General features: G+C 39.9%; 1 protein-coding gene across 2 annotated transcripts in view; it reads left to right on the top strand.

The window, feature by feature from the left end:
* celsr3 (cadherin, EGF LAG seven-pass G-type receptor 3) overlaps window positions 1–26,928 on the top strand; it is a 112,849-nt gene that overhangs the window by 62,685 nt on the left and 23,236 nt on the right. For both annotated transcript variants that reach the window (XM_069693898.1, XM_069693897.1), the window contains 9 exons: window positions 10,020–10,161; window positions 12,567–12,687; window positions 14,183–14,366; window positions 15,463–15,564; window positions 15,675–15,769; window positions 16,427–16,636; window positions 23,230–23,428; window positions 25,985–26,173; window positions 26,250–26,436. In XM_069693898.1, the coding sequence (XP_069549999.1) occupies window positions 10,020–10,161; window positions 12,567–12,687; window positions 14,183–14,366; window positions 15,463–15,564; window positions 15,675–15,769; window positions 16,427–16,636; window positions 23,230–23,428; window positions 25,985–26,173; window positions 26,250–26,436 (1,429 nt within the window). The remainder of the gene's footprint in view (window positions 1–10,019; window positions 10,162–12,566; window positions 12,688–14,182; window positions 14,367–15,462; window positions 15,565–15,674; window positions 15,770–16,426; window positions 16,637–23,229; window positions 23,429–25,984; window positions 26,174–26,249; window positions 26,437–26,928) is intronic.

The raw sequence follows: 26,928 nt of genomic DNA, 5'->3' as shown, positions 1-26,928 counted from the left end.
TTTAGGGACTATTATTATCATATGCATAACTGCACAGTGAAATAATACAAGCAGCAGAGAGGGATAGCTGCTGTTTTGGCTGCAGTAGGAGCAGGGACATTGAATAAGGTTAATGAGTGTTAATAAGTGTTTGTTAAAAGGCTGTTTAATTTAAGACCTATTGAAAGCTGAGAGTAAATATGACTGTTGCACCATTGGTAATATGGTACGCTTTGGTTGAGGATGTTGTAGCTGTGTGAATGACTATGAGCCTGTGCTGTAATGTAAAATGTAAATGTTGTGTATGTTGTTCACAATAGATATAATTTATAAGCAAATTATTTAAGTTTGGCAAAACAACATCAATGTTAACCTGGTCACAAAAGATTCACAGTCACAGTCATGGATGGATGGATGGATGGATAGATGGACGGAGAGATAGATGAATGATACCCAACTTAAATGGCAGTCACAAAGAACCAGTGACACACCAATTACTGTTACATAGACACATACAGCAGCCTGATTCTTCTCAAAATCGTTCAATTTTTTTTACGTAAGGCAGAAAATTTTTCAAAAGTTGTCTAGTTTTACTTGTGACATTATTCACCCAGGCCATATATTTTCCAAAGGCTAAATAGGATTAACAAGATCACTGATTGCTATAAAAATGATGTATCAATTGACAATACAAAATAACTGCTAGTTGCAGTCTTATTACCGTGTTAGGCGTATCAAGTTAAAGTCAGAATTCAGGCCATGGTGCAGTTGGCCAGTCTTTTAATCACTTGGCTCTCACTTGGTTTTAATGTTGTACTAATGACAACTAGGGGAACTGTCTCAATGTCTTGAACACTCTGGACACTAGATGTGAAAGAAATTAGGTGTGAGAGGAAAAGGTGAAGGAGGCCAGCTGACTTGGAGAGAGAGGGGGGAAAATAAAGGGAGAATAATTATAATATATTGCGTAGGTGTAGTCCAAGTCTCTAACTGGGTTAAACTGATATTTAGGTCCGCATAATGAGTTCCCATCCACCTGAGACAGAGAGAGAGAGAGACCGACTGCAGGCTAACTTCCAAATCTCCTTAGTAAGGTGAATATAATGAGGCAGAATTAATTTAGTGGAGAAAAACATGATTAAAAGAGAGGGGCGGAGAAAGAACGAGGGAGAGGGTAAAACACACTGTATGAAGAGACAGAAAGAAGAGAAAACAATGGAGAGATGAAAAAGAGGCAGAGGAGGAACAAAGAGACTGAAAACGTTAATGATTAATGAACAGAAAAAGGCGGGTGACAGAAATAGTGTAAAATAAACACAAAGTTTTGAGGCAAGAGGGGGGGGGGAAGAGGGCACGAGAAAGTCAAATCAAATAGCCTGAAAACACTGGTGACACGTTTGGGAATATATGTACACAGAGACACATGGAAGTGAGAGAAAATTAACATGACAGCTGCACACAACAGGGAAACAATATTGAAAACGAGAGAGGATGAAAGGTGATATCTGATCTTTTATTCGGAGCTTTATGAGCAGCGGCTGATGAAACAGCCGCAGCTCAGTTCCACAGGTATTGATCAAACAGGCGAGCCCAACTGAGCAGAGATCAATAAGGGAGGTTATTTATATTTATGATTAAAGCAGCAAGGAGACAAATGGATAGGATAGGAAATTAAGGAAACACATGAAAATGCATTGTAACTATGTTTATTAACTGTTTGAGTACAGCCCATGAGCTAAACAGTTACTGTCAATGTCGACGTATTTGCGCTCATAGAACAACACACTAGAGCTCGAGCTCCACTTGGAATATTTTTTCAGTGCGCCAGTTGTAGTCCGATAACCTTGAAAGACTGGCAGATGTTATGGCAGTTTTATGAAACATGTACGATGTACAAGTACATGCTAGGTTTGAGCTTTAGTCTGTCAGTTTGGGTCACTCAAACGGCCAAATCATTGAGTTCACACTGAGCGCACATATCAAGGTCTCCGTTGCTTTAGTGCTTTACCAGTTCCAATCAAGTTTTTTGAAACAATATGGCTGCATGTTGTCCACAGCTGTCTGTCTTTCCCATTCTCGGGAACGCTTTGGAGGATTTTTTTTTCTTCAAATCTGGCACAAACGTTCACTTTAACTCAAGGATGGGCCGATACGATTTTAGTGGTCACAGTTTGTGGCCATAACTGAAAAAAATGAATGCACAAATTATGAAAGATTTCACACACATTTGTAAAATTATTACATTTAATATCCAAAGGTCAAGGATCAATTTGTCTGTGCCATCATACTATTTTGCAAAAACACTTATCTGGCCATTTTTTACCAACATAACTGAGGAACAGTAGGGAAGATGTGACCATATTTCACATTTAATGGTATACTGAATTAGTGACCCAGATCTTTGGTGTCCACCTTGAAACTGTGGCTGTCAGGTTGAAGATGTGTGTAAAGCATTCACGTTTTCCTAATTTGTTGCTTCTTTGCAACAACATCTACACTGGAGGGATTCATATATTGTTGCTATCATGGCAACAACATTTCTCTTTTTTTTTTTTAATCAACTTTATCGGCCAAATCACTTCAAAGTCTTCACTACATACATATTATACGGGTCTGGAAAAACATAGTAAACTGCAACTTGACTGGTTGGCAAAGGTATACAACCATTATTAATAATAGTTCTATTTTTTATTTTATTTTTTATTTTTATTATTATAGCCATTGGCTTGTGGTGTGTTTCAGCTGCAAATGTGTGCTTATAAAGTAAGATGTCTCAGTAAGCAGCATTCAGAGAAAGCTGACTCACTCACACCTCTATGACTGAACAACGGCCTGCACACTGGCTGCTGCCACTGCATCTACTTTGAGATGATAGGGGAAAGTAAAAGGAAAGTTTTCCAAGAAAGAAAAGTTGAGGAAAGGGTTTAGGGAGTGAAAGAGGAGTGAGTGAGAGGCTGTGTGTGTTGCATGGAGGATAGAGTGCTTTAGAGTGAAAGAGCCTGAGGCCTGACAGCACGTGAGAGGAAGCACAGTGGCGCTGCTATCCCTGTAGCATCCTGCACCTGCCTGCAAGCTAAAGCTAACATCTTGACTTATTAATATGGAGCACACACACACACACACACACACACACACACACACACACACACACACACACACACACACACACACACACACACACACACACACACACACACACACACACACACACACACACACACACACACACACACACACACACACACATACACCGAGTGGACACACTCACTTACTGTAAACACTCGCACACAGACACACTCTCATTATCGTTACATTTCATCATCACAATGAGCATTAAAAATGGAGGCTGTTATACAATGAATGCCGCTTCAAGACAAATCAAAGTTTAATAAAAGCAGAGAGAGAGAGAGAGAGAGAAAGAAGAGAGAGGTGCATGTTGAATAATTCCCTTTCATGTGTGTGTTTGTGTGTTTTGGCCTGAAACTATCTTAATGGGCCTCTCGTATAACTGACAGCACCTCTGATTGGTGCAATACAACCTCGGAGAAAACACACACCTTCTATCTCTGTTGCACTCACACACTCACACACTCACACAATAAAACGTACACACAAACTCGCTGAGACAATGTTCTGCATGACAAAGCACAGAGACATCTGCTTTCTCACTTCACTGTGTGTGTTTCAGATTAAGTTTTCCTGTATCTGTATTTAAATGGCAGTTGCTGCCAGTTGCTGGAGGCTAATTCACTGCACTGAAAGACTGAATTTGATATGAAAAATTACAGCCATTTTGATTAATGTCCACCTGAGTTCCCAGAGCTGTTTAAAAAGCAGCATTCAGAAAACACAAACAGGAGCTCTCATAACAGCTTTTTACTGCAGTACAGAGTCATTTATCAGTATTTCCGGTTATTTGTCAAGATGTTAGTGATTGAAAACAACCATTGCCAAATATATTTCTATAAATGATGTTTGTCAGAGAAGTGCATTGTAAGAGGTTGTTGTTTTGGGGCGTGGTGTGCAGCGGCAGTATATCAGTCTCTGGTCCTCTGGGAGGATGGAGAGATTTATGAGTTTCATGCTGTATTTCCTGTGTTCCAACCTACAGTCCTACAGTAGATGCCAGATCCTCAAGGTGCTGAATCAGGGTAAAGTTGTTCGCTATGATAAATGACCGCTCACCCAGGAATGGCATTTATTGATCCGGTTTGATATCAAAACTAGTAGAGTACAGGTAGGCCGTTGTTATATAGCTTTATGAATGATGCATTGGATTTATAACAAAGATATTAACATGACAAATGTGATGTTTAAAGAAGCCTTACCTGCTTGTATAACGATTACTCAGACGGTTGTAGTGTAAGATTTTAAATCACATAACATCACACTCAATTGTATCTGAACAAGATGTAATGTCCAACCCGTTCTCATCCCGTGGCGTCAAACACTGCTGCTGCTGTTGTTGCTGCTGGCAACTCAGAGATACATGCAAGGTGCCGTAGCTTTAGGCAACAAAAACCACATGGTTATGTTCAGAAAAGATCATCGTTTGGGCTAAATGTGACGCAGTCGTGTTTTGGTTGGGTTTAGGCACCGAAACTACTTGGCTCGAAGGAAAAGATCAGGATTTGGGTTAAAATCTGTCATTTTGCATAAGTAAGGTATGTTATGTATCTAACTTTCTACTTCAAAGAAATCCACATTAGCTTTGACCTTTTAATGGATCAGTCCCCCATCTGAAAGTCCTGTGTCTGTTCCATCCAACCACCTCCGACCTACTACTTATGTGGACTTTGTCACTCTTTCTACTCCGTCACATGACCTCTGTCTTCAACCTGGGTGGTCACTGTGGCAACGCCAAAAGGTACCTTGTGCGCATCCTTCTGATGCAAACGGCTTTGACAAATGTTACAAGTCATCAAGTGTATTATTACGTTTTCACACTCTTAGAAAATAAGTTTTATCAAAATGATAAGTTTGATCATTTTTTACATTTTTCCAATTACAGTTGAATACTCTCCTTCTCTCCCCATGTACCACCACTTCTTTTCCAATGATACGCTGCCTCAATTTCCTGTAATTGGTCTGAAAGTCCAAACTATCCAGAATGTGTTTTCAAACTACGACAAACCGAACCGTGGTTCAGTCTGATCTGGTCTGAGATTTTCCGAATGTCTGGAAAACACTCTTAGTTAATTGCAGATCAAATCATTTTAAGATACCGTTAACTGGATCAGCTCTGGTTTGGTATCCATTTCTTCAGCAGCTATGCTATCTGTGCTTGTCTGCCATTTGATGCTTGACAGATCTTATACAGTGACGTTTCTAAGCTTTTTCATCGCAAACAGTTGGTGGAAATAAGCTTGAACCTGGTGAGACTGAACAGTACTGTAAATGTAGTGTTGAACCAAAACAATGGTGTTAAAACTAAAATAAAATAAAAAGTTCAGTGGATATTTGGATGATATTCTCCACGGTCCATCGCTGTGAGCCACCAATTTTAAATAACACACAGTCATTGGACTCAATATTCAAAGATGTCATTTTCTATTATCCCACCAACACATTTTTATTGGACATTTTGACACAGACAATCTCTCTTTTGTCAGAAAAGACAGTTGGATACACAGGACGAATGGATGGTTCAGTGAACAGATGACTCAGCAGTCTTTCCTGATTGTAGTCTTGTGGAGAAGTTAAGCTGGTGTTGTGTTCCAGTGAAGTCCGACAAGAAGCTGTGAGGCAGCCTGGGATGTGTGTACAGTTTGCGGGGCACAACTTTTCAAACAAAACTCCTGGACCCGGACTTTTAAAAAGCAAAGAAATACACGCAAACACAACATGCGCTGCTCTTTGTTCTCACAGACTCGAGCATCTTTCTCTTGTATTGTTGTGACAAGGCCAGTGTCATTATGAGCGTCTGAAAACAGCCAAGGCTGTCGTTGCCTCTCCCTGTCAGTTGCCATGGTGAAAGTGTAAAGATGTATAGGCCTGATAGAAGATGTATGTGTGTGTGTGTGTTGAGAGAAAAAAACACAAAGCGGAGAACAACAGAGTTCGAGGTGGAGAGTGGGGGATCATAAGAGAACAAATAAGAGCCAGATTGCTGCCACAATTTGTGTGTTGGTGTGTAGTCCTGTGATGATGATGTGTGAGTGTGTGTGTGTGTGTGTGTGTGTGTGTGTGTGTGTGTGTGTGTGTGTGTGTGTGTGTGTGTGTGTGTGTGTGTGTGTGTGTGTGTGTGTGTGTGTGTGTGTTGTGTTTGTACTTTGTGAAAAGAAATTGTGAAATGAATAATTCCAGACTGAAAAAATAGCTGCGATTCTTTTGTTTGTATAATTCCTGAAATTCTTTTAAGCGTCAGGACGAGAGGGGGAAAAGCAAGGCCAGTGCTTTTTTGTGTGTGAAAATTACGGCTTGTGTGGGATTGTTATTTCAATAGAGACAGAGATATTTCAAGAAAATGAGTTTGAAAAGCTGGGGCAAGGTCTAAAGACAAAGTCAAGGCCACGGGCTTGAAAGCAGAGTGTCTTGTGTATTTTCTATTGAGGAACACGTGAAAGCAGACCTCACACACGTTTGTCAGCTCCTAGGGGGAGGAATGCAGACCTCAACAAACTACACACACACACACACACACACACACACACACACACACACACACACACACACACACACACACACACACACACACACACACACACACACACACACACACACACACACACTTCAATCTATGGAGACGTCCTCCTGTTCAATGCTTTTTAAATTAAAAAGCTTAACTTGTTCGCTCAAGGTGAGAATGTGAGCGCAAAGGCTCTGGGTAAAATGTGATGTTTTGGTAGAATCTGATTACATTATTTTCTGTTTTCCACCTGATGATTAGTACTGATAGGAATATTAACATGTGGATTTTATATCTGAGCAGTTGTGTGTATTGACAGATTGTCACTTAAAGAAATAATGTGTAAACCTAAATCTGAAAAGCACATGTTCTTTTCTGATACGTGCTGTTGAGCAGAGACCATACATTGTCACTCAAACATTGTTTCCTTAACATGTACGATCACATTTTCACAAAACTAAAAGCATATTAATGCAAAATATGTGAAAAAGGTTTACACACATCCCAACTGCTGTTGAAGTTATATTTTTAGATGCCTTTTCTGTATAGAAACAAACAAACAACCACATCTTCAGGATGAATTGGAATCACTGTTTATTACATTGCTTGGCTTCTTATGTGGCATTATCATCAGGTTGAAATTCAATTTCTTCTATACTTTGATTTATGAAAACTTCAGCTGCACATTGTGTTTAATGCTAATATTTATATTTTTTTAAATTAGTAAATTTAGCTCATGACACCACAGTGAATTGTGGAAAATATTTATTGACATTGTATTTCATGAAAGAAATTGATGTTTTTTGAATGGGAGTCTGTTTTAGACCCAGCCCCTTTTGGCCCTCGGTGGTATTAAACTTTAGGGCACTTCCACATTGGCTTAAATTTTCAAAACCAGGGGACTACATTAATTTACAGACCCTCTATATAGCAATGCTATATTTCTATTATATTATATAATGGTATGTAAATTAAATAGGTTTCTATCGTTGCTATTGGGAGCATGTTACTATTAAGTTCAACGCTCCCCATAGTACATAAACAGAGCTGCTGGCCCTTGTTTATGACACCAAACACCTCCTACTGATGGTGTCATATTAAAACTGAAAGCTTAAGGCTGGAACATTTCTTCTGTCCTTTTTGGAGTAATGTTACTCCTTAGAACTAACATGTTTCAGTTATAGGTTTTGACTTTCATACGTGCTGTATGTAATGTGGCATGTTTTAACACTTTATTGCAATCCACCTTCAGCCCCACCATTAGCTGCATCATTACGAGTGAGTATTACTAAACTGTTAGCCAAGTCTTTTTTTCATCCACTCATTCCTCATTAACCAGTGTGACTGTGATTTTTATGGGATTTATTGCTTTTATTTCCATCCCAACATGAAAGTAGGCTCTGGTGGGGTAGCTAAGTCTTGTAATATTTTAATCCCGGTATTAATAAAGGCACCGTAAAGACTAAACACCACAATTATGGTCTTTGTAAATTAAAAGCAGGTCTGGGTTAGAGGTCTTCTCTCGTTGTGCTAAATACACCCCAAAGTGTCCGTGAAGCCCTCCGCTTTAGTCATTAGATTAAAGAGGGGTTTTATGTGCTGGGCTGTATTACCATATAAGAGGCTGGTGTGTTTGAGTGAAGTGTCTGGGGATTGCATTGAAGTGTATGACAGCTTCATTCATCACGCTACACCGGCGCACACTGAAGTGTACGCTGGGAGTGTGTGTGTGTGTGTGTGTGTGTGTGTGTGTGTGTGTGTGTGTGTGTGTGTGTGTGTGTGTGTGTGTGTGTGTGTGTGTGTGTGTGTGTGTGTGTGTGTGTGTGTGTGTGTGTGTGTTGTATGTTGTATGTTGTTGTTGCTAAAGTGGCTAGTTTAGCGATGTTGAAGAGGGCCTTTACTTTTTTGCTTTTACTTTCAGCAACTGTCTGTACTGTTATGATAATGAGGTGGGGTTTTTTTTCCAATTGCCTAAGGTTTTTCAAATCAGTTTTCCTTTTGCTCCACCCAGAACACACACAATGTTGTCCACATTTATACCTGAAATTCAGTAGCAGTTATTGAGAGAAATTACCCAAAACACACTAATATTAACGATTAAAACTAATGATTATTGTTATTATAAATTCATGGATTGGTTATTATTATAAACCCTCAACAGTTTCCCAACACCTTTAAATTCCTTTTATCATTCAACCAACAATTATAAACACAAATAAATCAGATAACAAGGTTGTAAAACATTAACAACCAGCAGATCATAGGAAAAGTAATAATCTATAACATTTTAAATGATATAAAATGCTGCATGAGTGAGCTCTACCACATAAGTAAATTTTGCTTGACATTTAACAAATCAGAAAAGATCAATAAATCCCTTTAAAGTTCTCTGTTTGTTCTCTATGCTTCTGTAAGTGTTTTCTAAATGTTTCTGGTATATTGAAATAAATCACACTCTTTTTTTAAGCGTTTTTCTCGAGAGGTGCTGGTAATTTTCTTTAAGATGAAGCTCTGTTGGGTTTCAGGGAAGGACAGTATTGTAATTCACAGTTGTGGGTTGTTTTCTGGTGTCTTGCCCTGCTGGATGTGTCGGGAGAGTGGCATTTGTGATAATCGCTTTTTGATGCGTGAGATGTTTACTTGTGAACTGACAGGTTATTATGTGTGGTATATGGATGGATAAATACAACGCTGTTTTGCATGCTAAGATTTCATTAGTTGTTGTTTCGTGCTCTGAAAATACCTGCGAGGTAATTTCTTCACGGCCATTTTAACTAATTAGAGCCTCTTATTCTGTCATAATTACTCTGCAAAGTAAGTTTTAGTTATTATTTATTAAGAGTCTCGGTTAATAAAAGTTGAGACATTCATCAATTTTGGATTTGATGGGGTTCTTCCTGTGTGAATTTAAAAAAAAAATGTAGGTCGGACTTCTTTTGATTCAAGAGTAAACAAAACTTCTCTGTGAAAAACAAGCTTCTTTATTACAGGATTACATGGTTATTCTGCACCTCACATTGTCTTTCATCCTTTGTCTTATATTTTAACCCTTAAACTTAACTTATACACCACCGATTTGTATGTTTATGTTTTATGCTGTTTTGACTGTTACGCTTTTTACCGTCCAACATGATGAGTGAAATGAAGTATGAATGATGTATTTCACTCTAGGTGACTCAGCACTTAGCTATGACATTTGTATGTACATCTATCCACCTCAACGTCCTGCCTGTGACTTGTGTCCTTACACTAAAAAGGAGGTCACATTGTACACTTCCAGTGAATGTATTATATGGTACATTTAAGATATTTTCATTTACATTTCAGACAAGGTTGAACATTTTGCTGAAGGTGTTTGTAGTATGCTTGTCGGATGACTCTGTTCCTCTCTCTCTGTCTGTCTGTCTCTCAGGTTACTATGGGAAAGGCTGCACTGATGCGTGCCATCTGAATCCATGTGAAAACGAGGCTCAGTGCCACAGGAAGCCCAGCTCCTCCCATGGATACATCTGCGACTGTGGAGACAACCACTATGGGCAGTACTGCCAACACAGGTACACACACACACACACACACACACACACACACACACACACACACACACACACACACACACACACACACACACACACACACACACACACACACACACACACACATGAGATGCCAACACAGTCTAAAGCTCCTTGTAGTCTATAGCTCTAATGGGGTGTGCGTGTGTGTGTCTTGGTAGCTTTAGATTAACCTTGTTGCCCCACATGTCCAGCATTGCATGTGATCCACTGTGGGATGCACTGTGAGTGCAGTAACACACACACACACACACACACACACACACACACACACACACACACACACACACACACACACACACACACACACACACACACACACACACACACACACACACACACACACACACACACACACACACACACAGAGGTTATTTATATGATGTGTTTGTTAAACTGAGAAGCGCGCGTGACCCTGACCTGACCTCATGCTTGCCTCCTGCCTGAGATCTTTGATCTGGTGTGTGTGTGTGTGTGTGTGTGTGTGTGTGTGTGTGTGTGTGTGTGTGTGTGTGTGTGTGTGTGTGTGTGTGTGTGTGTGTGTGTGTGTGTGTGTGTGTGTGTGTGTGTGTGTGTGTGTGTGTGTGTGTGTGTGCGTGCGCGCTTTTTACAAAGACACACATTGTCAGCTGTTGATGAAATACATGTCTACAAGTTGGAGTCCGTTTTAATTTGCTCTAATGAATCTCTTCTCTAACTATTGATGCAAAGTTTATCCTCTTTAGAAGTTTGACTCATTAACCATCTTCATTGATGGATTGTGACAACTCAGACTCTACAATCATCAACATTACTTCATGATGTTTTGCTAACTACTAACTCACAATGACTTACATGACTCAATTTGCAGTTAAACAGAAAGATTAGCTGATTTTCATAATTGAATTTCCCTCCATCATTTGGTTTCTGTTGCTCTGTGGAGGACTGGGCTCCTGCTACAGTCACAATGACCTCACAGAGAAACATATTTATCAGAGCAGAGCTGGCACAGCTTCCTCATAAGGCCCAGTCTTTCCTTCTTTACTCGTGTCTCCCCTGAGTTATGATTAGACAAAGCATTTTCCCTTTAAGCCCTTTAAGCAGCCAAAAATACACAACAGGCAGAGTCATCCCTAATATCCTATTAAGATCACTTATGCCTGACTTTCCTCTCCTAAACTCCCAGCACGGTGCAATAAAAAGATGCACACCACAGTCTGCATTAACTCTGAGAAGCACTCACCTCCTCAGTGATCCATTAGACACAGAGAACAAGAGGACATTAAGGGAGATATGAGCATAGTGTCACGTACGAGAGAGTCCGTGGAGTATTTCTTCAGGAGTTTGAGAAAACAGATTCTTAACAAATATTGTGGAAGAGGAGCTCTTTAGAGATTACTGCTCTCTGTGTGGCTGCAGCAACAACATGGACTTATTGATGTTGACTTGTTTTAAGTTTCTCTACAGTAAGTGTAATAAACAAATGCTCTAAATGTGTATTATTGCATCAATGTTAATCTTTGAATTTTGGAGAGCAGCTGCTCTCTATGACTCAGCATATTCTCAAGTGTTTGCATATTCTTTTAAATAATGTTAACCCTCAAACTCTGTTGATGTGTTTCCCCTTCACATTTTAGTATCAGGATTTCCTCCTGCTCTTTGCATCATTAATTTCTTACCAACTGTTTTTCTTTTTTGTGTGTCACCTTTTTGTTTCCATTAATTAATTAGAAATGATGATTAAAAAGTTCAGAGACAGTGCCTATAACAACCAAAAACTGGAGCATTGTGTCTCCTTGTGCAGTCTCACACTGCTCCCATGTCATACTTCATACGCTCCCTGGATATCCCATTCTGTAAGCACATTAAACACCATCTCCGATTTGTGCTGAATATCCTCCTCCGTGTTAAAAACGCAGACCTTTCCGCTTAAACTGCATTTTGGGGAACAGTGAAGGCGCAGGGACCCACATGAAATTAGGAGGATGAGGAGCAACGCACTTTCTTTGGTCTTCAACGTTGACTTTCTGCCCCTCTTGAAACGCAAATGCTGCTCAACACACCTCACCAGACTCATCGCTTCAATGCAGGAGGCTTTCTGAAGTATTTCAAAGGTCTCTGTTGCTGATTTCTGGAGTTGGACAAAAACAATTTGATGAAGTCCCTCTGCTAAAGTTTCAGGTCCATGGTGACATCACCAATATGCACGGACTAGTGGTGACAACAACACCTGTAACACAGGTTCTGATGTTAATCAAGCAGTGTAACTTCAGTTTTATCTTCCCCCTGCTGCATGCAGATTACTATGCTGACCTATGCTGCTCCTCGTATTGCTGTTTTATCTACTTGACCTTTCTCTATCTTGCGTTCCTCACTTCTACCTGTGTGTTTGTTGTGTGTGCGTGTAGGATTGATCACCAGTGTCCCAGGGGCTGGTGGGGATCTCCGACCTGTGGCCCGTGTCTCTGTGACACCAATAAAGGCTTCAACCCCGACTGCAATAAGACCAGTGGACACTGTCACTGCAAGGTAAACAGATGACGTCACACAGACTCACTGCAGCCTCCAGGTGTGGTTAGGAAGCTCATCTGTACATCACTTTCCAAAGTGCACAAAAAGATATCTAACCTTTGTGTAGGGGAAATAATTGGTGTATTAATAACAAGCTGTGATGAAGGAAACAAAAGCATTGTTAACATGGTAGTGGAAGCAGCATCAGATACTCTTTCAGTTTTTGTGTGTTGAGCTGTTCAAAGTGCTATTGAGTAGTTACAGATCTTCTGGTATAAATTTGATTTTTTTTTTTAAACTGTCGCATTTAAAATTCATACCGTCAGGATGAGAAGAATTTTAGTGGAATAACTCCATCGATCACTCCGGCTGTGGTTTAACCCAGACGCACAGTAATCGTCTCATCGGCTAATCCAGACGTACCAACAACATTCATCATGATATGATTATTATCATCCCTTCATGTTGACATTTCATATCTGTTTGTAGCCAACATGTTTAACCCCTCTTTTATTCTGTCTTTAATCAGATCTTTTTTTTTTACCCTGATCTTGAATCTCTGCTATTGACCTTTTATCTAAACCTGACACTCACAATCACAGTTGTGAGGTCACAGGCACACAGTTATTATACACATTCAAGGGGTTTCCAGTGGGTTTTCCTCACAACCTGCATTTTATATTTGATATTTGACCAGGGGTTTGATGTGGAGTTTTTTTTTTTTTTATTGGATCTCAGCTGGCAGGGAATATGTAGCAAGCTTAAAATGTTCTGTCCCTCTGCTGCTCCCTCTACTCCATGTGTTGATGTCCTCTTAGATAAAGTACCTCACAACACTCTAGATTTTTCTGTGTGCGAGGCTCACACTGTCACAATCCTTTTAGTTTGCCTTCTACATACCATAAAGGTCAAGGCTGACACACACATTTCTGGATCAAGTATTATGTTGTGCATCTTAAGATGTCTTTTTCCAAAGTATAAAGTGTAAAATGGCAGCTATAGTAGAACTTTCATGGATTTTTGTGTCTATACATTAACACTGAATTGATTATCTTGAATGTCCTTCAGGGTCCTGAAATATTGTGTATTCTTTTAAAGACATACTGATCCCCACATTGTTGTGCTCCTGTAACATCATCCTCTAATCGAGCATCCTTATTCTGTCCCCACAATGTATTGTTAAATGTCTTGTATATTCTCATGCTTGCTTACTAATCACCTCCCATGAATGGACTGTTGCCCTTCATATTTCTGCTATACTCATGTCCCCTGTATAAATCTAACCCTAATGACATTATTCCCGGCTCTGTGAAATTTCACACTCGCCTGACTGAGTTTGATCTGTGTGTCTACTTATGCTCACCCGCCTGTCTCTGTGTGTGTGTGTGTGTGTGTGTGTGTGTGTGTGTGTGTGTGTGTGTGTGTGTGTGTGTGTGTGTGTGTGTGTGTGTGTGTGTGTGTGTGTGTGTGTGTGTGTGTGTGTGTGTGTGTGTGTGTGTGTGTGTGTACTCAGGAGTTTCACTTCCGTCCGCGGAGCTCCGACAGCTGCCTGCCGTGTGACTGCTACCCGGTGGGCTCCTTCTCGCGGTCATGTGACGCAGAGACAGGCCAGTGTCAGTGCAGGCCCGGCGTGATTGGTCGCCAGTGCAACGCATGCGACAACCCCTTCGCTGAGGTCACAAACTCAGGCTGTGAAGGTGAGAAAAGAGAAACTGATCAATTTACTTGTTCTTGATAGTTTTTGTTCTTTTAGCTTCTTTTATTTCCTCATGTGGTTGTCTTTTAAACTGTGTGTGTGTGTTTGTTTTTTTATTTCTAATGATAAAAATAAATGATGCATCTCACTGTTGCATTTCAAAATAACTCTGGTTTACACAACACGGGGCTGCATCAGTTGTTCATTCACATCTCAGGCACCACAAACTGAATTAAAATAAGAACAAATACTCCAGGATAACAGTAGCTTGCCTGGTGGGAGGAGCTACCATCACAATAAAAACAACAGATTTAGTTTTGAATGAGAGGCTGAATCAATTGTTAAAAACAACTCCAACAGCCACTTTATTCTTAAGTGTTAGTATCTCACAGCTCCTTTGTGGCTTATTGACAAAAAGCAAAAAGAATAAAATAATGATCCACTTTTGAACAATACAGCAGTTTGAAGAAGATGGATTTACTATTAAACCTTTATGTAAAGTCTTGTTCTCTTTCAGTTTTCAAAATTAGTTGTTACCTGCTGTGTATCTTTGGGATAATTGGGCCTAGTCAAATAGTAAACTATAGACAACATGAGTAGTTGAGGTTTAATTTTCAAGATAAGTTTAAAACCAAAAGAGTATATTATCCATAGCGATAAAGAGACATGAATGAATGTAATTAAGCACTCCTGAGCTTCTGCCATATTTACTCATCACTGTTTAATCATTGGATTTCAGTTTCTGTCTTTTAAAATGTTTCATGTGTGTCAAACTTGTGCTCAAGCCTGAAAACACAAAGAAACTGTTAATTATCTTCTATAAACTGTTAATTATCTTCTATGTACTGTTCCTAGGTTAATTCTCTCTCTCATTAATTGTGTCCTCTGTGCAGCTTTGCCACTTTCTAGTTTGTCCACTCGTGATGACTTCCTTTTATTTGTAGCTGGTATTTTATTCTTTAACAATCAGTTTAATTTCCCTCTCTGCAAGTCAAAATACAAATTTTTTGTCTATGTTATGAATGAGGTTTTGTTGTGTTTTTAATGGAAAAATTAACCACACTGATAAGGACGTTTTACATGATGTTTCCCTGCAGTCATTTATGATGGATGTCCAAAGACCATCACTCAGGGGATTTGGTGGCCTCGGACCAAGTTTAACCTGCCTGCTGCCGTGCCCTGCCCCAAAGGCTCTGTCGGTCTGTACACACTAACATTGAGTGCACTCAAACACATGAATACGGATGCATGCGATGTAATAAATACGTTTGAAAACATTTGTAGAACTTCCCGTTTCTCCTAATTGCAGGTGCGGCCATCAGACACTGTGATGTGGAGAGAGGATGGCTGGAGCCGGACCTTTACAACTGCACCTCACCTCCGTTTGTGGAGCTCAATGCTGCTGTATGTAGACCACTACTGGCAGTAACACCTCTCAACAAGTCTTCATGGGTCCCAAACTTGTACTTGAGTTGACAAATGTTGAATCCTGGATAGATCTACAAAAAAAAAAAAAAAAAAAGAACAGAGTTGAGTGAAATCATGAGTAACAAACCGGAGTCCAGAGTCCATCCGTATGAAAGTAGTTGACTCTCCCTGTTTATGTGAAGTGCCTTTCATTTGTTGGCATCTGTTTCCAGCTCTTAGATATTTTGGAAGCCTTCTGATTAAAGTAATTCTGGTTGTTAACTTCAAAATTCAAACAACAGGATTATGATGTTTCCTTTCTAGATCAGTTGCTGTTGTTTTTATCCAGCGGCAAAAATGCCCTCTTAAGACAATTAAAGTAAAATCCTACTGGGCATACATAGTAAAACTATTCCGTGAACCCATGAGTCTTTAGTTTGAGAATTTTACGAGGTTTTCAAAGATAGTTTTGACTTTAACATGCACAACTGAAATGCTCATACATGCATATATTTCGTATGTATGGCAAACTTTGAATGAACAAGAGGTGCGGTATCTGTTGCTGGCTGTACTTGTTAATAATCTCATATTGAATTTCATGCACATCTCAGAATATGGGATTGGTACATCTTTTCATGTTTTTCTTCCGTGTAGCTTGATTCCCTGGAGCGTAATGAGACAGAGCTGAACACCATCATGGAGAAGAAGCTTGCCCATCAGCTCCGTGACGTAACCGAGGCGACCGCCCGCCTCTATGGCAATGACTTGCAGATAGCTGAGCGACTGCTGTCGCGCCTCCTCACGTTTGAGACCCAGCAAAGCGGCTTTGGGCTCACCGCCACCCAGGACGCACACTTCAATGAGGTAAAAGAAACTTATTCTTCAATTTCCTTTTAAAACGCACCTGTGTTATATGCTGACATTTCAATAGAAGGGGAAGAGATGTGGTGAGTGAGTGAGGGCAGGTGGTGAAACAAATGAAGATGTATTTACCATTAACAAGACCTGTTTATGGGCTGTTATTGTTCACCTTGCTGTTCAAGTCCAATGATGCCTTTTACAAGAGTGTACAGCAGCAAGGTCGGTGGGAAAGAAACAGTAAAGCAAACACCATCATTAATGTGAAAGAGAAGTTAGTCACCAGTTTGTGTTTAAATGCCACGTTACCAAAAATAATCTCGAGCCATATGGATCTTTTGAGAATATTGAATGCACAAATATCGGCAAAATGTGTATTTAAATGATGCTCACACATTATAGACAATGTGCGAGTAGTGGACGGTTGTTGGAAGGACATGCTGGATTGAGAGGTGTGAAAGTTTCAGCTGAATTTTTTTGATGTGTGAAAATCTAACCATGTTCTGAAAGTGGTCCCTCCTGCTGTGACAGCTCGGTTTATTAGCAGACTTTGTTGGAATTGTCGATCAGTGCAAGTTTATAATAACTCAATAAACTGATCAACATTGTAGAAAAGAAGATGAAGAAACGCATCTCCAACCACAATAAATGTATCTGATTTCGAGTTTGAATATCATCACAGAGGGTTACATACTGTATTAATGCTTAATATGAAGTATACATTTTATATATAATTTAAATCTACATTACATCCACCTGTTACATTAAACAGTTGCTGATATTTAAAACAGTGGACATGATTTATATACTGTACCGTTACAGCGTACCGACCCACAGACTAGATATGATAACGAGAAGTCTTTTCTCTGAAATGGGAAGCAACGTTGTTATGGCGATGCGGTGACAATAACTCATGAAATATTGCAACATGTCATCCCCGCGTATTAACTGACACAATCTCGTTTTACCTGATACGACAGCTTCAGCTGAGGATGGAGGAGCTGACGCACAATAAAGGCGCCCACAGACATCTTTTTAATTTTGCTATAAATATTTGGCTTATACATCAAATTTGTCTGACAACCTACTAGTTATCCATACATGACAAGTAAGTGGCAGAAAAATTAAATAAAAATCCCTCTTTCATGGCCTGTGTGTCCGAATTATATACAAATTGCTCGCTGCTGTGGTAACTGACATGAAAATGACATCTCACATTTTCATTCATGGAGAGAATTTTAATTGTATTTTTCTGTATTTTCTTGTCATTCAGAAACATTGTTACATGAAGCAATACACCGTACAGTATTGTTTACTACAGTAGCAGTACCAGCTGCAGTAATAATACTAACAGTAGCAGTGGTACTGTGTAATATCAGAAGTTATAGATTTGTATGCTCGTGAATGGTAATCTCACCCCACCTGACATTTTCACTCTTTAATCTTTCGTTGATGAGTTAGTTCTAGCGACGCAGTCATGGGGGGGCGATTCATTCATATTAATTAGGGGTTTAGTGGGTAATAAAAAAGCAGGATTTTTCTCCGATAGCTACAACTGACACAGGGAAGCATTTAATAATTCAGGCTAACAGGGAGAATTTTAGCCACCTGATGACAGCTGGAGTAGAAGTAGCCACACCCCGCAGTGAGGAGCAATAAAAGATGAGTGGTTGTGGGTTATATTCACACAGTCTGAGCAGAAGAAATCCCAGCGTGCCTGTTGAGGTGTTTCATTTCCTTAATGCATACACACATTTGTATTACAAGACTCCCAGTTAAAGCCAGTTTATAGCACGTGAGGTCATCGAGATGAGACCAACCATTTCCCTCTGAGGTGAACAATAAAATAAAAAAGCACTCACGTTTATCTGATTCAATACACATTTTTGGATGTTCTGAATTCCCAAACACTCACAGTTTGGAGGGAAAGGGACGCCGGCACGCAGGAGGAAGATTTCATTGTTTCATCTTGTTTTATAAAACCTTAAATCAATATGAGCACTTTGTTCAGAGCCTCATGCCAAATACAGCACATTCCCTCATTTGATCAATATGTAATTTTTGCCTCACAAGGACAGTTGCTATGGCAACCCAGCAGTAGTGTTAACGATGTCCAACAGTGAGTGAAATAAAAACCTTTTCCTGCCTGACATTTCATTTAACCTGACAGTAAATCAGAAACACGGCCATTAGGGCTCAACATTTGGTTAGCTGGTTTCACGGTCATAAAGCTGCTACACTGTGTGCTGCCTCAAAAGTACAGTAACACTTTTTATTATTGCCTCGCGCTTCCTGGAACAGAAACCTTGACTCGCTTTGTAACTTCAACCTCCGGCTATGAAACAGTTGCGCCGCCGACATGTCGTCATTTCAAGTTAACGAGGTGGCTCCGGTTTATCGCGGCATCACTGAAGTGAAGGTGAAGGCAGCCCCCTTTTTCCCCCCTCAGCCATGGAAATATAAAATATATATTACTTGACATCTCACTTTAAACAGCAGCTATTAAGCCAGACGAAAGGATAATACAGAATACAGTTACTATAGTAACCAGGAGCTGGGTGGATGCAGGAGAAACGAAGGACTGTGGTGGTGATTGGAAGGAGATGGAAACCTTTCATGTTCAAGCTGTGATAAAATCCATCTGGATGCTGCTGCACTGATAGGTGACAGATAAGAGTCACATGTTGAAAAGTACAGGTGGAAAATGAGCCATATGTTTTCAAAGAATTTCAGATAGTAATTGTTTTATATTTAGACATTGTTTTTAGTACATTGTAATTCATCTTTATAGGTTGATAATGCAATTTTTTTTTAAAGTCGGAATCTACATCATAAATGAAGGGTGAAAATAGAAGACAACTGATTTCATAATTTTTTTTAAATCACGTTTGCCTAATAAATTGTTACAAATAGTTTGGATATGACATGTTGTTTAAGTGGCACACACTATAATTTGCCTGTTGAACGGTCAGGCTAAATATATATTTCAACCTGCCATCGATTCCTCTTTTAGCCTTTGTTATCCTCTCCCTCTCTTTCTGTATTCCTGTCATCTGCTGCCTCTTTAAATCCTTTCACATCTTTCCCTTCTTGTTTCTCTCTGTTGTTTTTCGCCCGGCTTCTTTAGGTAAGCAAAGCTTATGAGCTCCTGCAGTGTACAGCCTGCCTGGGGTGTGCAGCTTAAGATCCATCATTTTTCATGAAGAAATACTGTCTTATTTTCAATCCTAGTAACATCTTTGAGTTGTCAATAAGAACACATGCGGAAGCCGTAAATGGAACTGGGCTTGTTTCGAGAGCACGGCGAACAACATTTATTCAGTGAATTATTTATTCATATCAGTGTTTGGAGCTTCTTTGGGCAGAGACTATACATACTGTATCATCTGCAGCAGTGGATCTGAACTGGTGATCAACAGGTGTAACACTTATTGTTCATATTGTGTCACCACAAAAGGTCATCTCACAAAATCAGTAAAAACTGAGTAGAAAAAAAGTCACAAAAGTAGGCATAAATCGACATAAAATAAAAAAAATAAAATTATACAACAAGTAGTTCCGAACCAGCGATCTGATTGGTCAACTGAACACGCTCAAATTAGCAGGACAGCACATCCTGCTCATCACCAGAAATATCACTCCGCCTTCTCAATGGCAATATATAGTTGTAACTGATTTTCAGATAATATGCAATATAATGTTATTTTTACTTGTCATAGGCCTTTTAAATGTAAACCAATAAGGGAAATCGTGTCTTTCTTTGTCATTTTTGTTGCTACGAGCACCCGTACCGTAACACCACGGTTGACACTTGGCTACTATCCTAAAAACATGTGTCCATGGATTACTTTTTTCAGCGTATATCTTGTTTACGAGAAGAGTGAACGAGCTAAGCAATTTTGTGTTTCTATGTGCTGTATGTAAGCAGTTTGAGAAATCCCATGATCTCGTAAAAGCAATAAAACAGACTAGAAATTGTCTCTGTTGCTAGGTTGTTACTAAGAGTCAGCCTACTTCCTGGAGTGGTAAACATTACATACATTACATTTGCTTCTACTGACGCAACTGATTGTTTTCCAGTTCCTAGTTATGCCCCATGTATTGCCATGGAAATCACACAAACAAAATGTTTTATATTTTGAGAGCAAATTGCCCCACAATATGAATACATTTTGATTACGTATTTTATTTAGTTCGTAACTTGTCTTATAATCACAATATTACATGAGATGGTGTGCTTTAACATCATCATTGCCACTTCGGTGGTGCTTTTGTTTTGTTTTTTGTGTTCCTTTCTTTTGATGCTCTTTTTTATCGTGTCTTGCCTCCGACGATCCCCTTTCCTCCTCGCTCACCTTTTCCATCTCTTTCCACCTCCCCTCCTCTTCCTCTGATACTTCTTTCTACGACTTCTCTGTCTTTAGTCTTTCATTATTTTCTCCTTCTAACTTCCCTATCCAAAAATCCCTGTTCTCAAATCTCTTTCCCTCAACAACCCATTGTTCCTATATTGCACTATATGTTCTTTGTTTGTTTGAAGCTTTTATCATATTCTGCCTCCCCAGAGCATTATATGACACTGCAGTGCTTTATTGGGTGCAGTGCAGTCTGTCTGATGGCCAGCACTCATATCGAGCCCTTTCCTTTCCTTTCCTTTCCTTTCCTTTCCTTTCCTTTCCTTTCCTTTCCTTTCCTTTCCTTTCCTTTCCTTTCCTTTCCTTTCCTTTCCTTTCCTTTCCTTTCCTTTCCTTTCCTTTCCTTTCCTTTCCTTTCCTTTCCTTTCCTTTCCTGTGCAGTCTAGACTGTCTCTAACAGGCTTCCATCCTGAGTGACCAATCCTCCATGAAAAGCATTGACATGGAGGCGCTGACGGTGGTATAACTTGTTCTAATTGGGGTCAAGGCTTGTTTGGTTTGAGGTTTAGCTTACAATTTTTTTATTTTTTTTTTTTTTACCACGGTCCTGGTCAAAGCACCCTGACAAAAGGCTTTACAATGAAGCCTGTCTCTTCTCCTCCTCAACCAGACTCAGTTACAAACTCAAGTTCTGCCTTTTTCACTCGCTCTGTTAGGTTTTACTGTCAGAAACGTCTGACTCCCTTGTGCCTTAGCCATCATTTTTTCTTTGTCCCTGGTCTCTCCCCTGTGATTAGATGTGTTAAACTGGTCACTGTGTGTGTGTGTGTGTGTGTGTGTGTGTGTGTGTGTGTGTGTGTGTGTGTGTGTGTGTGTGTGTGTGTGTGTGTGTGTGTGTGTGTGTGTGTGTGTGTGTGTGTGTGTGTATCTATATTTTGAGTTGGTGTTCATTCCTAACATTTTAATACTCAAAAACAGGAAACCAACCAGTGTCAGCAGCACAGGGTTTAGGGGAGCAACTGCTCCTGTAGCAGGACACCTTTACAGAATATAACGTTATTCCACATGTTTGCAATCAACATCCCGTTATACTCTTCTATAAAACTAACGGTGATACAAGATAATGGATTATTTTAGTATTGTACATTCTTAAGTAAGGTTACACAGTTAGTGTACGGTAGGCAGACACCCTCTCTGCCTTTAGATTTAGTCTTAAAACCTTCCCATTTGATGCATCTTACAGTAAGGGCTGGCTCACTTGACCCTGAACCACCCCTATAGATGTGGGTTACTGGGGGACCTCCCATGATGCACAGAGCAGCTCTCCTTCTCTCTTTTTGCTCTCTATTTCTTTAACACAGATGTTTTAATCAGACTGTTTTATGTCTTCATTTAATAATTGCATGTGCTGGTGTGTGGTTGTCTTTTTCTACCTTGTTATGTCACTCTCTTGCCATCTGGTCTTTGCAATTGTAAAGTGTATTTGGGACTGTGTTGTTTGGCAAATCTGCACTTTAAAGAAATTGATTGATGCAGTCAGTAGTTTGTTCTAGACACCCTTTGATGTTCATTTTGTGGGAATGTGACACAAATATAACATTTATTATCTTATAATTAGCATTCTATTTATATGGACACAAAATGCAACTCGGGGAAAATTTATAGCTGGTGTTTGTGGTTATTTCAACTGTACAGTTTCAGTTCACCTGTTATTCCAGGTGTAAATCAATCACTGACCGGGTGGCCAGTTTTCATATCAGCAATCTCTTCATCCCATATCCTGGGATGAGAACCGCTGCTGTAATAAGAGGACACTGACGGCAGCCATCAGAGCTTCAAATCCGTATTAAATATTTAGAAGCCAACATTGTGTTTGATTTTCCCTGGTGAGAGTATTGAGTTTAAATGTTTAGTTTCTGTGATGTTTAATCGTTTATATTTTTTTCAAATCTTTATCCAGTGTTTGAGTAGTTGTCTGCTGCTGTGTCAAACATGAGAATTTAAGTGGTTTTTTATATCTTCTTTCTGATCCAGGATGCTGAGAGATTTTATTTCATAATTCTTGTAGTTTCCCTTCTCCAGCCTCAATACATACTGTAATATTTAACCTTTTTAAGTTCTACTGAAAGGTGGTCACTGTCTTAACAAGCAGGGTAACAAGGGTACAAGGTTAACAAGCAGAAGTCCGTCCTTTTTGTTTCCCCTTCGACTTGTTGTAATTGTTCATCTTTCTGCTGCCACCAGAACATCCTGCGAGGCTGCAGCGTACTACTGGGTCCCAGCACCTCTGGGCTTTGGCGGGCTCTCGCTCAGAGTCAGAACCACATACCCGGTGGCGGTCCAGCCGAGCTGACAGAGCTGCTGGAGCAGTACACCCAGAACCTGGCCCAGAACATGAAGCTCACCTACCTCAACCCTGTGGCCTTGATCGCGCCCAACATAGGTGAGTTTACACCGACTACACACAATCACACACTGACTAAGTCAAAGCCAATGAAATGGAATAAGATTGTCATAAAATCTTAATCTTTACAGACAATTGTTGCAGTTTTCTCATAATACTGTAAATCACAGCTGTGAAATCATCTTGAATGACTCATTGTAAAGCGGGAGATGAACAACACTAATGCAAATGACGATGGCACAGCCAAGAGTGTTGGCAGCAGCACACAGTGATAATGTCACACTCCTACACACACACAGCAGCTAATGTGCTCAGCTCATGCACAAAACCCCCGGAGCGCTGCAGCACTGGCCAACATACATCATCCAGATTTACAGATGCCAAAACTAACACATCACACCAGACACACTCACACACTCACAGGCTGGAGTGACGGATAACATCACCTAGGCTAAAAAAAAAAAAAAGTCACTTTTTTTTTTTGCATTTTCTGTAAATGTATAGACAGTTTGACACACACACACACACACACACACACACACACACACACACACACACACACACACACACACACACACACACACACACACACACACACACCCTTATACATCTGCATGTATGGCCACATGCCATGTGTTATTTCATTTCTGGCATCCCGTCACTTGTACGCTTTGCCCTTTTTCCACATTTTTCTGTCACTTGACCAGCGTGACGAATGCTGTTAAATAATCTGCAGCACATACAACATGAAGAGGTGTTGGAAAGGCAGCAGCAGCTTTGGCAGGGATGAAGCCAGTGACAATGAATTTCACACTCCGTTAATGCTCTTAGCTACACTCATAGATTGAATTACTTTTAATATACCGTGCAGCCGAAACTCACAAAACTCATCAAAGTTAGCAGCCACTGAGTTTTGCCTCTCCAGCTTCTTCCAGTGTGGTTTGGTAACACGTGGTCTCATACGTGAAGAAAATCTAAAATCTTCTCTGCCTGTCTTTGCAACTGTAAACTGGCTTCTTTTTGTTTCTTGTCTATGTGACTCATCTTTTTCTGACTTGGCTGCATTTGCTTCACTCAAAACGCTCTTAAATAACCTAAAAGCGAAGCCAGATGCAGATTCCCAGACGGAGGGCAGAGAATTAGCAGCAGCAGTGAAAGCAGAAGGAATAAGAAACGCGCCTGACACAAAACTTCACACTCCTACACACACAAACACAGACAGTTAGTGCTCCCAGCCAAATGGAATAGGATGAATAACATGGGGAAGTATACGGACGGATTTGACACACAACATCTGTAAACTTGCAGTGTACAAGATCCTTGTACAGTTATTGTTCCCATTTCAATAATTTTATTTGACTAATAAACCATTAGTTTTTGTATCAAAATTATCCAGACAAACACTTGTTCTCCACACACACACACACACACACACACACACACACACACACACACACACACACACACACACACACACACACACACACACACACACACACACACACACACACGTTTTACACGTCTGTTTTACTGAATGATTTCTCCTCTCTATATTGAGTGCAGTTCCACTTCTGTTTGCAGTGTCAAGTGTTCACTCATTATAGAACACTTCACATTGACCATGTACTTCCTGTCCGCCACCTCATTTAATCTAATATCACATTTCTTCTCTGACACTGTGTGTGTGTTTATGGATTTTCCATGGGCTTTTCATATTAAATCACAAACCGCAGAGAATAAACTGGTGTATTGGCACAGAAGGTTCAGGTTTCCCCTTCTGATTCTTATTATTTTAGCAGAAGAGAAGGAAACTGAACCCGCTACACCTATAAACCAGGCTGAGTAAAATTCTCAAATCAAATAGTGTTTGAATCAGTAGACTGAAAGAATTGATTATGGTAGCATTTTAATAAACAATTGACGTGTAGGTTTTGCATCTATAGATCAATTCCTACTTCATTTTTTAGACATTAATACTGGTTTAGCGTCTGCTTTCATTGCTTATTGTGTGGAAGGTTTGTTCCGTTATTTTTCCTAATAATTACAATTTTCTTATAATCTTGTTAAACAGGTATCTATTGCTGAACTGTCTTGTAAAATTCACGCACATCATTATTTTAGCCAAAATAAAAGACATATTTTGTACACAACAACTCGACTTTAACAGGCTTTGTAGCTAAGATGCGTTGTATACAGTAGGCTGCAGTTTGTTGAATCCTACCTTGTTAATAGTTGGTTTATCTTTGTTAAAATGATAAAGGACTCAACTGCACTATCCAGCACAATAGTTATATAGCTCAGTACAGGAAGCAGTGACACCAGGCGTGGATGAGAAAATACTTTGTCTGGCTGAGGCAGTTGGAATAGAGGCCTCCTTAAAATAGGCAGCAGAGCTTCTTCTCTACAACAGGAAGCAACTGTGGTGAGAAATGCTGCTAATGCTGCCTGTGGTGAAACATACAATCTGCCTGTTACTTCGCCCAGTCACTTTATGGTTATGCATCATAAATATATGGTCTGCAACATTAACACTTCATTTATATTGTGTCTAAAAATATTTTCATGTCAGTTTGTTGCTTCCTGTTTGTTCGACAGTCATGAACCTGGACCGTGTGGAGAACCACACCCATGTGCGGCGGCGTTTCCCGCGTTACCACAACACCTTGTTTCGTGGTCAGGCTTCGTGGGATCCCTACACCCACGTGATACTGCCCCCTGCTGCCCTGGTGCCACAACGGCAGCAGCAACACAACTGGAAGGAGAAGGAGCGCACAGAGAAAGAACGTAAGAACACACGAAACAGAGTTTAAGTCTTCACAGTGTTAGTAGAAATAAACTCACTCAGACGTCTCAATTTCAGCCTCAGCTCCCCAGAGCGCTGCCTCAGCTCCCATCAGTATCTCAGCCAATCAGACGGGAGAATACACCGCCGCCAGACGCACCGTCTCGTTACCTGAGCCTCCCATCACCATCATCATAATGCTGATCTACCGAAGTCTGGGTGCTGCCCTCCCTCCCAAGTACCACACAGACCGCCGAGGAGTGAGGTGAGAATCAGTCACATTGAGAACAACAACTATCTGGTTACAGCAGCTCTCCGAACCTGGAATGAAGAATGGAGACTGGATATACAGTAGATGTCTGAATTAACCATGTATCTTTTATTATGTAATAAACAGTCATCATTTTTTTTTTTTAAAACATGATGCTCAGAAAATATTTTACTGTCTTAAATTTGAATTTATTTGTTTATTCATTTAATGTTTATTTGTATAGTATGGAGCATAAATCCACATAACACACTTTTATAGCCTGAGCTAATTTTCAATGCCAGTCCCTAGATGGACTTTTAAAATATTTAAAACTCCCTACAACACAAACACAAAAGAAAGTGCAAATTACAAACTCAACAATTAGTATAAACATTCAAAACACAGAACTCACAAAAATATACAGACAGAACAATACAAGATGAAATAACAAAGAAACACATCATAAAATAAGAGCAGCATATCAACCCTGACTACAAGACTGATCCC

This window comes from Brachyistius frenatus, unplaced genomic scaffold, assembly GCF_029030835.1.
Source record: "Brachyistius frenatus isolate BFR_SWC_R1_liver_20210118 unplaced genomic scaffold, ASM2903083v1 Contig_16, whole genome shotgun sequence".
NCBI classification, from domain to species: domain Eukaryota; kingdom Metazoa; phylum Chordata; class Actinopteri; family Embiotocidae; genus Brachyistius; species Brachyistius frenatus.
The sequence above is the reverse complement of the archived record's forward strand: the minus strand, read 5'-3'. Positions and strand labels throughout refer to the sequence as shown.